At 35.6% G+C, this 14,134-nt stretch overlaps 1 protein-coding gene across 1 annotated transcript; it reads left to right on the top strand.

Moving 5' to 3' along the window:
• The first annotated feature begins 257 nt into the window (after positions 1-257).
• Positions 258-13,789, top strand: LOC123318914 (short neuropeptide F-like). Its single transcript, XM_044905695.1, has 4 exons — positions 258-411; positions 9,846-9,954; positions 12,870-13,018; positions 13,607-13,789. Exons 2-4 carry the CDS (start codon positions 9,852-9,854, stop codon positions 13,646-13,648), a joined length of 294 nt encoding a protein of 97 aa, XP_044761630.1. The 5' UTR covers positions 258-411; positions 9,846-9,851; the 3' UTR covers positions 13,649-13,789.
• Positions 13,790-14,134: the final 345 nt, after the last annotated feature.

The raw sequence follows: 14,134 nt of genomic DNA, 5'->3' as shown, positions 1-14,134 counted from the left end.
ATTCGAAATTTGAATTATAGAAACGTTGGCATGTTGTGCAAAATAAAATATTTCAATTCTGTCTGCCGATGAAAAAAGTATTTTCACTTTATTGTTAATAAAATAATCAAAAAATAATGTTTTGATGTCTTGAGGGTGGCATTTTATGATTATTCGTTAACTTCTATCTGATATGCGTAGAAAATTTCGAAGAGGAGTTGCAGAATATCCTGCTACTCCAGAAAGGACCATATTTCGCAGTCCATCCTGTGCGTTCTAGTTGCAGAAAGCCAAGGGTTGCGCTCTTACTTTGGCGGCATATATAAATAGGGATATTCTGGCATTCTCCAAATCTTCATTCCTTGACAGTGTTCTACCCCATCAACCTTCCAAAACAACACAGTTCCTGGCAACAGGTGTTATTATCAGAAGGTGAGTGATTTTGTTATCATCCGAACAGCAACGTGCTTTAATTTAAATGCGAGTTTCATTCTACCCTTTGAAAAAACTTTTTTCGAATGGAATGAAACTGGACACGACAGAAGTCAATAGTTTGAAGACCCCATCTTCTTGGGTCAACTTTCACGTCGCGTATCTTCCAGGAAAATTACCGTAGATTCAAATGTGATACATATTCTGAAAGAGCAACTCTTCTAGTAATAAATCTGAGAATTCCATCCGTTTCGACACAACCGTTCGGTCTTGAGGAAGTTTCATTTCAACTGACCCCATCTTTTTGGGAATTTCTCTAAGGTCAACTTTCGAGTCGCGTATCTCCCAGAAAAATCATCGTAGAGCTAAATGTGATACATATTCTGAAAGAGCAACTCTTCTAGTAATAAATCGGAGAATTTCATCCATTTCGACACAACCGTTCGGTCTTGAGGAAGTTTCGTTTCAACTGACCCCATATTTTTGGGAATTTTTCGAAGGTCAACTTTTTAGTCGCGTATCTCCCAGAAAAATCATCGTAGATCTAAATTTCATACATATTCCGAAGAAGCAACTCCGCTAGTAATGAATCTCGAAATTTCATCGATCTAGATGCAACCGTTCGGTCTTGACGATTTTTTAACTGACCCCATCTTTTTGGGACATCTGTCACATTGATGAACGACTCTTTGTACAATTTGTCAATGTTCTCAGTTCTCGTGATATTTTTCCCCACATCCTCGATATGGGGGGGAATTCGACTGAAGATTATCGGTGACACTTTTAAACCAACTTACAACGTTCCACCATTAGCAAAGAATCTTCTTTATTGAAAATTTCGATAAAAAGCTGTTATGTTGAACGTACCCCAGCCTCTGGGGCGTAATCGTTATATTTTTCAACGAATTTAGGGCGCACAAAAACTCCCAGATCAGTATAATCCCCCCTTTGGTGTACAAACGTTCCTTCTGCCGCCGTCCCAAATCCCCAACTCAAAAATATGGGGTATCCGAAAACGAACGAAGATTCCAAAACATCAAACACTAATTCCCTACAAACACCCATCGACAAATCAATAATTAAGCCGCTTTTTATCATCTTTATCAATCGGTACATGAACGACCACCATACATCGTAGTTAATCTTGAACGATACTAGAAAAACGATTAAATGGAAACTAACTCTCTCATTGTTTACCCTTCCATCGATAATAATGCATGGATATGAATATGTAAAACGGTCGTGATTTGATATCGATTGATGTTGCATTCTTGGCAGCTGATTTGGGGCATTTAATTTTACGAAAATCTTGTGATTATTCTGTGGACTACACCGAACAAAACCAACCTTCTAACATTATAATACATATTTGGGATTATGTTCATATCGAAATATTCCCTAGATTAGTTGATTTTTTACTATGTCCATTTTGGGATATAACATATTGCCACTTTTTAGGTGGGTTGACTGGTTTCTATGGCTCGGATCGGTGAACTGGTGATTTACATATCTTAGTTTTACGGGTCCTTTGACTGTTTTGTGTTATTCATCAATAAGTAATTATTCATTATTGTTGTTTATTACATTCCTGAGTTACCAGATCCAAACATAACCTTTCATTTCCGTATAGATAAATAAAATTTATTTTCTCTGACCGTTCCACAGATTACAGATTACTCTGTAATCTGTGGACCGTTCAAACGTTGCTGAGTTGATGAACACAGAACATTATAATAAAAACAACTTTCCCTTCAGAATAACAAGCTAAATCTATGACAATACAGAAGTTTTCTGTACTGGGATTGCAGAAAACTTCGCATATTTTGAATATTACATGCTCCAAACTCTTCCAAAAGTATAACAATCATCTCAACTACTCTGAAATCTAATTAACACTCCAACGATAAATTTCTCCCAAGATTTCGGTTGCATCCCATCCCCTTTTTCAATTCATGCAGATTAAAAACCTGAAACACTGCAGGTTTTCACCGCATTCAACCACCTAAATATCCAAACTGTCAGCGATACTTTCGAGCAAGATTAAAAACGAAAAACTTTTCGAAGTAAATTCTGAACCGCTCCGAAGAATGTTGATTGGATTCCGATATTTCTCCTCTTGTTTACTCGAAATATTCAACAGTTAAATTCGTTTCGTTTATGGGAGAAGTGGGGTTGGATCTCAAATTAATTTCATAAAATTACCGAGGGTGAAGAATTGTACTGAATGAACCTCTTCAATTCTGCCAGTTGTGTGAGAAAGAAATTTAATTATCTAGGGTAATCGTAGGGGTTTTGAACGTGCAAGGGAAAGGGGTGGCTTTATTAGGTCTTGGAGATCTTTGTGGCTTCCTTGATGCTTGAGATCAGAAATATTTGTTGTTTTTCTCTGAGAAATGAACCAATTTCCAGAAACGCTGGAAATAATAGAGAGTTGAAGTGCAGCCATGAACGTAAACGTTAACGTTATAATTGACATCTACGCAAGCTCATTCGTCAGTTTTTAACGTTAACGTTAGCGTCAGCTTTACGGCCTACGTAAACTAGCGGTCTCCCACGTATACCTTAAACATCGACGTACGTTAACCGAACGTTAAACGAGTAGCACCGATGACTTGCGAATGGCCGAATTTTGATTGTTAAATGCAATTCTCGATAACCTCAAACTGTCATTGTTTACATTTCCTGTGTATTTTCTCATAATGAACGAAAATTATAGGAAATCAGCAGTGATTTGAAAGTTATCAAAAGGATTAAGTTAAATTACTGTGTTATCAGATTACATTCAGTACATAAGGAAATAGCTGAAACTACACTGCAATTCTGATGTCTCTAACACTTGAACATTTCATTGATAATAAAATACTTTCAAGCTAAAAATTCTCTTTATTAGGCATATAAATCATTAGAACATCAATATTCCAAATGTTATTTAAGCTGTCGGAGCTCAATATTAGATAAAAGAGAGTTCACGCGAAACGAAAGCAAAATCAAATTGATAGGTTATGTTTAACGTCTGACGTTTCATGATGACAGCACTTCAACTCAAATTTCATTACAACACGTAAACGTTATATCTGACGTTATTTCTCACGTTAACGTTTACGTTCAGGCTAACGTTCTGTGCGCACTTCAACTCTCTAATAAGGCAAAAGGCATATTCGAAGTCCCTTATTTTGATAAACCCCCAAAATTTCAAGTTTTTGGCTTGTTTTATACGTTTTACATTTCAAAAAACGAAATGAGTCTATCCAACAACCAGTCCTTTTTAAGGGAACTACTGAGGGTAATCTATACAAGAAGAGATGAAAAAAATCAATCCTTCATCGTGGATACGCGAATCTAATCGACAAAAAAATAATTATTCATCGTAGGACGTTCCAGAAATGGAATTGGAGAGTGGATTGAAGCCTGTCTCTGACTTGAGAATGATTCATTGAAATTCTCGAGAGAAGTATTATTCTTTGCCTGTTATATTTGCCAAATTGGATTTGTTAGTATTCCTATATAATTTGACAGTTAAAAGTTTGAAGAATCAATAAGTTCAGTTTGCTATTTCCTCCTTTAATTCATTCATATCTTATTGTGGATTGGATTAATTTATTTTTTTCTTCGATTCGATCATTTATTGTGCAGCTATCTGTTTTGGAACGAGGAAATAAGGTCTGAAGAAAAATCAGACAAAATTTTGAATAGATTCTTGCTGACATTCAAAAGAAGACTTTCCTGGAATTTTTTTGTTCTGGAATTATGAAATGTCTCAGTGACTTCGTTAAATAGGTATACATTCCAGCATCTAGCACATCTACAGTTCTGTGCGAACTTTTCGAAAGTCCAACATCTCGCAGAACAATAAGACCCGTTGTCACAAACATTCGAAAATAATTCCATCATATTCTCCGACCGAGCACCCGCTACCCGATGCAAATGACGCTAAAAACAATGAATAACGACTGTTTTTCATCATTATCCTTGCACATTCACCAGATGTTCCAGACACACGAAGATATTTTCCCTTCATTCTATTAAACTCCTCCTGCTCTTACTCCAGATGAGAGTTTGCAGATTGCCGGACACAGGAGGCACGTTTTATTTCCATTAATGTTATGCTTGTACTGGACGCAACAATAATTGCAGTTTTTCTCATCTCGAAAGTGCCTCTTTTGAACCAATATTAAACTGATAATATACTCAGAAATCTACTAATCTTCTCCTAAATTTATTCATTCGATTGATTTAAATGAACAACGCCTATAGATTTCTATAATAAGTAGGTTTACACAACCAGTAGTTCTAATGATTGTTAGTTATAATGAGTAGTAGCTCTAGTAAATGATAGTTGAAATGACCGGTGCTTCAAATGATCCACCTCTGTGTTCTGTGATCAATTCAGTGTTTTCGTTACATCTACACCTTCGAAAAATCCCCAAAAAGATGGGGTCGGTTAAAAAAAGACCGAACGGCTGCACCGAACTGGATAAAATTTCGAGTTTTACTACTAGAAGAGTTACTCTCCAAGAAAATGTATCACATTTGGATCTGCGATTATTTTCCAGGAAGATACACGACCCGAAAGTTGACCATCGAAAATTTGAGATGAACATAATTTTTCGAATGTACACGTTCGTATGAGCTCTGGCATTGTCGGCGTGTTATGGCCGTTAACGGATCTAGTAGTTGAAGTTCTTTCACTGATTTCAAAACTTGAACGAATATGGTTCAGTAAAAAGTGTTTCTCTTCTCTTCCACATCAAAAACCTCGTCGTTCTCAGTGCCTACGCTATTCGAATTCATGTCTTTCTGTTTACAGTCTACAATAATAGCCATGATGTGGAAAACATTCAAAGCTTGCCGACGATGCTCTCCAAAACAACGCATGACATTAGTAAAGATAAAGCGTTTACGTGACCAATCTGACATTTTCCATCTCGAATGGAATACAAATGTAGACGGAAAAAATATTCCACTTACATAGTGGAAGGATATACAATTTTTTCAGTCGAAAAGTTCGCGTCCAAAAAGTTTTACTGAAATTTTGACGCATGAGAATCTGTGTTCGAACGTAGTGCTTAGCTTGAACCATATTCAGGTGAAACCATAGAATATAAAATAGGTACCCAAAGGGTGAAACATTTGTTTCATTGAGCTCAACTTCTATGAATTCTGAATTCTTTTATTTTGCCATTATAAAAGGGTATAAATGATTGTATTTCTTGTTACTCCCCTTCTGCTGGAACAAAAGCTTACCTCGTTATCTTTTTTCTTGTATCGAAATATTACAATGAAATCCTAGAATGCTATCAGTTTCCCCTAACATCATAAATTCTAATTCCATCCCCCAGAATATCAGCTTTTTTCACTATAGGACAATCCCTTTGGGAAAAAGAATAAACCCAGTTCGACAATTTGGGCCAATACTACTTTGAACTATCCTACACGTGAGCTTTCGTTTTTATCTTACTTCAGGCCAGGATGACAATATTTGATGTTCATAACATAGCCTTGTTTCGGGAATGTAGCATTTATTGCTTCATTCCCTTTCATGCTGTTTGATGACAAATACGGCAACTCCAGAACCTTTCGATTTTAATATGATATTCTAGAATGAATATGACCGATGTTGGACGCGAATATTTGTCTCACTTTGAAGTTCGTTTGATGGGGAACTTGACTCTATGGGTTCAATGGGCATCCCTAATATTTGACAGATATAAATTGACAAACGGTACTGACAACATATAAATATTTTTCTCGATGATTCAAAACACAGAGTATGTTTAAAAACATCATAGAAATGTTCATATGATTAGGTCAAAGAAGAAGAAAAATCGTAATCGTCTACTCATCTGCAATGGCAAGGCAGAATTTTCGGTTGAGAGTTTGCTAATTAAAACAGGAGAATCGTCCTGCTTGAATAATCACTGTTGTTTATGAAACTGCTGCTTCAGCTCTATTTCTCTTGGAAAATACCCCCGTCCGACCATAAATTTATGGCTGCATTTTCTCCTCCGGTTTCTGAACGATTTTTCATCCAGTTTTTTTCTACCTATTGTCATTCACACTAAAGTTCTTTCGAGTTTCCCGATAATGAACTTCCAATTCAACATTTCCATCATCGGTTTACTCCAGGGAAGGAATTGAATGCAATCTTCTTCTTCGAAAGGATTCTTTATCTTAATCAAGTGGTCTAGGTTGAAGACGAAATTATAAGATAAGCAATCGCTCCTCGGAGCTATTTCATATAAATTATTTATTTATTATTTTCGACAAACTTGTGACCATAGAATAACTTAAAAACATCTGTCCAATTATTTTATGCTTGTATGACCAATAAGACAAACTTTCTTGTGTAACTCATGAATCAGAATATTCGTAATAATCAGCATAATCCACGTATGCAAATGCAGCAAGTGCTGGTGAATGACAAGGAATTATCCTGAACTGTTTAATAAGCGGACTCCCAGGAGTGCAGTTCAGCCAACATAAATTGTCAGAGCATGCTACTCGTAGGAAGTCGGCTTCAGATTTGTACAGTAAATTAGGACCGTAATTTTGATGGAACTTGCGACAACATGTGACGCGTCATTTGTTAACCAACAATTAACATATACAGTTTCTGCTGGCTCAAACAAGCATATAGCAATAAATCAATTGATAGGAGAACAGGAAGGGAAAGACATTTGTCCATCTAGTGTTGATTAATCACCACTTATCGATGCTTTCGGGAACATAGAGCTGGTTTTAGCTCGATTAATTTACATTCAACCTGCGTTTATGGTTATATATTATTTTAGACTTCAACAACTCTGATTCAATTCAGAAGATAAAAGCTGAGAACACGATGCGAATCAACTTATACTCTTACATAAATAACTTATTCTGGAAGTGAGGTTTCAAGATTCGAAGTTTGGTAGTGAACATAATATGGAAATGAGAATTGTTAGGGTTATTCTGGAACTTCTAGTTCCACAGACCGCAAAGCGAAGGTCATCCCTGTTTGTTAACAGAGAGAAATGAGGTTAAGAAGATTTTCAGTCATTTTCCAACGATAGACACAGAATAAATCCCTTGAAACTTTCCAATTTTTTGGTAGTTCATCTCCTGAAATTGTTCGTCAAGGTTTCCCTTCTCTCCAATAAAACTATGTTGATGTGTTTCGCAAAAGATTGGGCATCAAGAATATAATATATTATAAAATAATTATTATTTAATTGTATTGAATTCTATGACAGAAATACAGAACCTTCAAGTAAAATCGATCGAAAGGGATAACCAAAGAAAACTTTATCTTATATCACACAGCACTTCATAATGTTGAACAAGCAATCTTCCAGACAATTCACGTCAAATCAAGATGTCCCTGGGACAAAGTTGTATAGAAATTGTTCCAAACTTATGACTAGAAATAAATTGGATGTCATAACTGCTCCATATCTCCCTATTGAAGATAGGTACTACACTTCTGGTATCATCAGGATTGATTTATTGGAAACAACATTGATTTTGCAAGCCCAATAGGATATGAAGGAAATGACAAAATTGCGAATTTCACACAAAAAATTGTTCTTCAACTAGTATAAATTGATAGAAAAGAAATAAAAGTATCTGAGCTTTTCTCATCTATTCATTTCACAATTTTCAACCTAAAATCTGTCGATTTGAAGCTATAAACTAAAAGTATCATTGTTCATATCTAATTAACGCAATGGTTTGATTTCAAATCAATCAAATACTTATCTCGTAAGAGCAGTCTACGTGTTCACCCAAAATAAACAGAAATTCGATAGCCTCTCGTTCATTATTCTCCAAATTGACCACAGCGAAAAATAATACTGATTAGGTACTTATACCCCTACGCTATCGAATCACCATATTGAGCCAATCATCATAGATTGTTTGTAAATGGACCCACACTTAGATTTCTGCAGATATTGGTCTAGTATTTACACAGCGTTGAACACAAAATACCAAAAGTTTGGTTTATTTTTATTGATGTGTTTACCAATAATATTATCAAATTTCTCAATCAAATCAAGAAGCACTCAATTAAATAATATAGGCTCGTATTTAAAAGGCGTATTAATCCAAAACTTTATCATAACGAGAAAAACTAAACTCAAGTGTGAAGGAAATAGTTGAAAATTATCTTCATTTTTCCAGTACCTGAGCATGCTGACACATTTCTGTGAGATTTTTAATAGCCCGTGGTATTAATGAATAAATCCCTATCGTGTTTGAACAGGCCAGGCTCTAAATAAGGTCGATGTTAAAACAGAAATTTTATAGGTATAAAACTCTTTGTAGAGTTTTTCGACGATTATGTTCAATGTTAGTATATCCGGTCTGTAAATACATCACCCCTACAGGCTCTTTCAATGACATTTGTGAAATGAATTAGTGAATGCTGCACGCTTTATTTTATTAGTTATTAATCCACAAAATAATATAAATACTGATTGGAAATTGCTATATAAAACATAATAATCTGCAAGGTTCACATGGTAGGTAGTTCTAATATCAGTTAGTTTCAATTAGCGGTAGTTCCAGCGACTAGTAGTTGCAACGCCCGGTAGTCCGAATAACTGATAGTTCAAAGGAGCAGCATGAATTAAATTTGAATATTATGGTTAAATTGATAGCGATCTTGAATGGAAAAGCATTATAGCATAATGAAAGGTGCAGAAGGAAGTGCCGACAGAAAATTATGATAAGGACGAGTATCGAACATCCAATCGTTGTCACGAATTTCTAGGTAAAAAAAAAGAGAAAAAGACCTTTTGTGAAACTAGCGATTCAGGAAGGAAAGGAAGTTGAATCTGTTTCCGGAGTTTACTGAAACCGATAGATTCCTTAATTTTCATTTTGTCCCGAATAATAACACATACTCGATTGCTTTTCGATCTCCTTTCGAAGGAGCTTTTCCCAATTATGCTTCATTATTAACCTTATTTTGCGGTATTTCGAGTGAGGACAATCTACGGATTATCTCGGTATTTCAGTGAGTTTATTTATTCCATTGGAAACGATCGTCAGGGTTTGATTTTGGTCAAGGCAAATATGATGTTATTCTCGACACTTAATGTGGAATATATTACCCTCCTTTTGTTTTTCAAGAAGTTCCATGGTCAAATATTTTCATTCTGTATATATTTTCCCTTAAGAATGGCACTCATTCAAATCTCCCGCTTATAATATCCAATTTCAATCAAAGATTATCATACATATGTCAAAGAAAGAAGGAATGAAAATCTGTGGTCCTGTAAAGGATGGGTAAATAGTTAGACGACGGATTTCCTGAAATACTCATTCAAATTGAATAAAACGTTCTTCGATATGGCCGGGTTCCGTGTAAACCCTTAGAAAATATATAAACGGAGTACGTGATTGAGGATAGAATATCTTTTAAAGTGAATGTTTTCAACTTATTTTTTTTGCAGGATAATATGCAGTTTCCAGTGAAAATGAGGTACTTCTTTTCAATCTCTTGTATTTTCCTCATTTTAGCGGCATTAGCGAATACGGCCCCAGCATATGGAGATATAGACAGTAAGTAAATGATCCATTATTTTATTTTGATGTTAACGTTTGAAATTACACTGGATCTGTGACTGTATAAACTTCTCTCCTAATTTTACCCTCAGGAATACTATGAAGTCTCTGTACAGATATGCCGTTAATGTTTGCCTATTGGATATTCGGACGCCACTGAGTTACCCTCTAGACCATTTTTTCATCCCCAATTTTCGATTAAGCTATCAAACTTGCGTTGAATGTCTCAAACCTTGGAAATTAATTATGTTAACGACTTAACTTCATAGGGACCAACTCAGAGAAATAAGGGAACTAATAATGATTCAAATGCTTGCAAAGTCATACTCTTGGAAGGGATTACAACGTCACCCAGCCTTATTGAAGGAGGGAGAGCGGTTTCCCTTACGGTTTATTAATATTACAGGACGTCCTATCTAGTATATTCATCGGAATAAAGAAGTTAAGCGAGTTTTTAATAAATACATCCGAAATACTCTCGAAAAGGGAATTCAAGAGACTGGCTGTCAGTTATCGGGTTCGAAAGATTTATTTTACTACATTTCAACAAACGACGGAGTACCACCAATAGATCTAGCCTCTGTTCAGTTGAATTTCGTACGAAATCACAAATCTGTGGTGGCCCACATTTTACTTCGAATCAGAAAGTATTTTCTATGGTGTAGTAATACACCATCTTTGATTGGCAACACTTAACCGCACAAATGGCGACAAATAGAAATCTTTCATGAATTTTGGGACAGCCTTGTTCAACCAATAAATAGTATGGTAATAAACCTCGGAAAGAAAAAAAGTATCCGTCAATAATAGGTTTTTTTCTCTGTAGACTTTTGTACATTCCTGAAATTGAAGATTCCGTGTTGTCTCTGTCAGGTATTTCGTTTTTTATTGATCAACTTTAACGAACATAGAGAAGCGTAAACATCGAATATATAAAATTCCGATCGGACGATTCCTGTAGACTGGCAAATGTACAATAGCGAATTCCCGATGGATTTCGAAGCTGAATATCTTGGGAAGCACATCGTCTCATTGTCAGAGCCCTCATTCTGTCCTATGGAACTCGAATACGTCACCACATACGGCGAACGAGCTTTTGTCTGTTCATTTACCTGGAAAATGCGAGATATTTTTAGAATCCGCATCCTAATGATATGTTATCAGCCCATTGGACGTGAACGGGGTAACTGAATTTAATTGCTTGCTAGTGGTTGCATCTTCGAGTTGTTATTATCGAACGTTCATCGAAATTCGTCGCCTTGAAGGATATGGATTTTTTTTGAGCTGAGTCCCACAAGAGGAAAACTTGTAGATGCAAAATCCTAAATTGATGAAGTTCTATGATTGTGATGCATTGACTTTGACACTTGAATGAACTTCTGTGGATGGTAGATCAAAACCATAGACCATATTAGTGAGGTTAGGCGGGAAATTTGAATCGCGATCCATCCGTGGATCTGGTCCCTGAATTCCCTATGCATTTCTTATGGGACTAAAAATGCCGCGTACTTCTCGCCTGTTTTTGGATATTTTAGCGAATTTCTTAAGATTTATTTCTGTTGGAATGTGTTCTATGATCCTTTCTTAACAAGTTGAAAACGAAATTTCGTAATAAAATGGTATATTTTTTTAATAATGGATCAATATAAAATTGGTCGGCAAGATCCATGGAAGTTTGTCGTAGCTTCATTTCGTTTCTAACCTCCGAAGCTGACATCATTCTAACGCGCAAGCGTAGCATGTCATTTTCTTTGTTACGGTTCATGATTGACGTATAGCAGAAATGATCTACGACATACGGATATATTCCGTATAATAATGTGTTCAATTTTGATTTTAGGACATATAAAAGTATTTTGTGATGTAAAATGTACTTGGAAACAACCTCTTATAATTGCGGCACCCAATTTTGTATGTCTTTATATTAACATTTACTTCTAGCTAGCGATATTCCATCTTAAAGTCGATTCCTTTGTAAAAAAATTTGAATATGGATCTCCCGCCAATTGAGTGATTCTAACCTCACTAATATGGTCTATAGCGTTTTTTAATCATAGACATGATAATTCTCTGTCTATGTTTCGAATGAATCTGCGGATTTAACCTAATGACAACACAACATTAAAATCCATGCGATGCAACTGATAAATTTGCAATAATTTCCTTCATTATCCAAGCCACACGTCATGCTGCGATAGAATTAGCATGATTGAGAGAAGAACCCTCGTGGAATTTAATTTGTTTTCAGTACAAACTTTGATCTTTTATTCCGATTCCTGAGTGATAAAAACAACCGATAGGTTGACGAATCTAGAGTTGCAGTGTTGTTGATTTAACCAAGGGAAATCAATACCTTTGAAGGGGTTGTTTTTTCACGTTTACATCGGATTCGCAGATGTTAATTCTCTCTTTGACCTTTGTTTCATGTTTTCAGATTCAATTTTCAATTAGGGATTCAATACGTATTTTGACATTCTCATGAATCCTAACGATACAGATCAAAGGCGAAATATTCAAGTTTCTGAAGTCATATCTCGGATAACGTCTTCGATAGATTCGTGTCATTTTTGGTTAATTTTATTATTAGTATGCCAGGACATCCAACTTTTCGGTAGATCCACCTTTTACTCTCAAAACCAATGAAAGTAAAATGAAATTTATAATTTCATGAATATGAAGGACAAAAACAGTACTCTTTGCTCGTATCAAGGTGACCACAGAACACAAATAATACAAAGGTGACCCAAAACTTTCTGTGATCGCTGCCAACTTCACTTGCTTTAATCCACAGAACTATATTTATCCATTCTTCTTTTTCATCCTTCAGTGTAATATAATAAGCCAAGATTATAGAGTATAATCTTTGTGTGTGTGTTTTTTACCAAAAAACCTATTCCAATTTTTTTTCGCAGATAACATCCGGGATCTCCTGGACGCACTTTACCAACGTGATATGCTCTACGACAGGTTCAACGGCGTGCATCAGGTGGTAAGAAAAGCAGGCAGATCCCCGTCGCTGAGGTTGCGCTTCGGGCGCCGATCCGACCCTGAACTTTCGCCCGTAAGTTTCGACGCCTGGAAATTGCCCTTTTTTTTGTTTATCGCCTATCCCCCGACACTCGAGGTCTTTCTTTGGTTTCCGAAACCGTACTTTAAACAATGTCCTTCCCTTTTCGTTTCGTAGCAATTGGAAAATTCGCGTTTTTCCATTTTCACCGGTGCCGGCAACAAAGGGAAACCCCTGTTAGTGTTGTATTCCGACAGTTAATAATAGATGGAAAATTTGTGTATTTCGGTGGGAGATGACGAAGAGATGTGCCAATCTGAGATGGATTAGCACGGAGTCGATCTGAACACAGAGTTACAGTTCGAATGAAAATGATTTCTTATCATAGATTAATTGTTTTAACCATAGAATATTTTCTCTATGGTCTTCAGAAAATATCCATCCATCATCTCTTGTCTCTGCCATCCATTCTGGAGGCTAAGCTTCAAGCTAAACATAAAGAATTGATTTCTTCTGAAAATATTTCACTAATCACCGAGCACATATATGTAATTTCAAGATGAAGGATAATATTTATCTATAGCTCGACTGTTTTTGGATATATTTTCCTTCATATCTATTGTCTAACTGGATTTTTTTCAGGGAGAGGCTTTCCTAATGGCTCAACAAGCTGAAGAAAACTAATAGAGCTAAATGTCTGGATGAAATCGCATTATTTTTGTCAAAAAGTTTTCTGAATTCGATTTTTTCATCAGTCAATCATGTAAATGTTTCTTCTGTTTTGGAATTAGTCAACAATAAAGAAAATTTGGTATTTCTCATCGACTAAATATATTGTTATTTAGGAATTGATAGATCTAAGAGTTTAAGTAGATGATAGTGCTGGTACTTTTTATTAGATCATAAAAATATCTCTAGTAGATAGTTTTATTGGGATGAAAAAAATATATGAATTTAAATTTGAAGTCTATTTGTGAGTGAAATGAAGAATCCAATAGGTAGGATACAAAAAGGTGAATACAATTATAGATTGATTTTTCATAACACTTATTTTGTTTCTTCGCCTTTGTCCATGCTCAAGCTTTGCCGGCGCTTCACGCACTTTAAATCTAGGGTCAATTGGTTAGACACGGGCAAAATTGTTTCTCAGTTACTCAGTTCACTGATGCA

This window comes from Coccinella septempunctata, chromosome 8 (genome assembly GCF_907165205.1).
Source record: "Coccinella septempunctata chromosome 8, icCocSept1.1, whole genome shotgun sequence".
NCBI lineage: Eukaryota > Metazoa > Arthropoda > Insecta > Coleoptera > Coccinellidae > Coccinella > Coccinella septempunctata.
This window is presented reverse-complemented; position numbering and strand designations above follow the sequence as displayed.

Coding starts and splice junctions, on each gene's coding strand:
- LOC123318914 (XM_044905695.1), top strand. CDS start 9,852: ATGCAGTTTCCAGTGAAAATGAGGTACTTCTTTTCAATCTCTTGTATT. Junction 9,955..12,869: donor AGCATATGGAGATATAGACA/GTAAGTAAATGA, acceptor TTTTTTTCGCAG/ATAACATCCGGGATCTCCTG. Junction 13,019..13,606: donor CCGACCCTGAACTTTCGCCC/GTAAGTTTCGAC, acceptor GATTTTTTTCAG/GGAGAGGCTTTCCTAATGGC.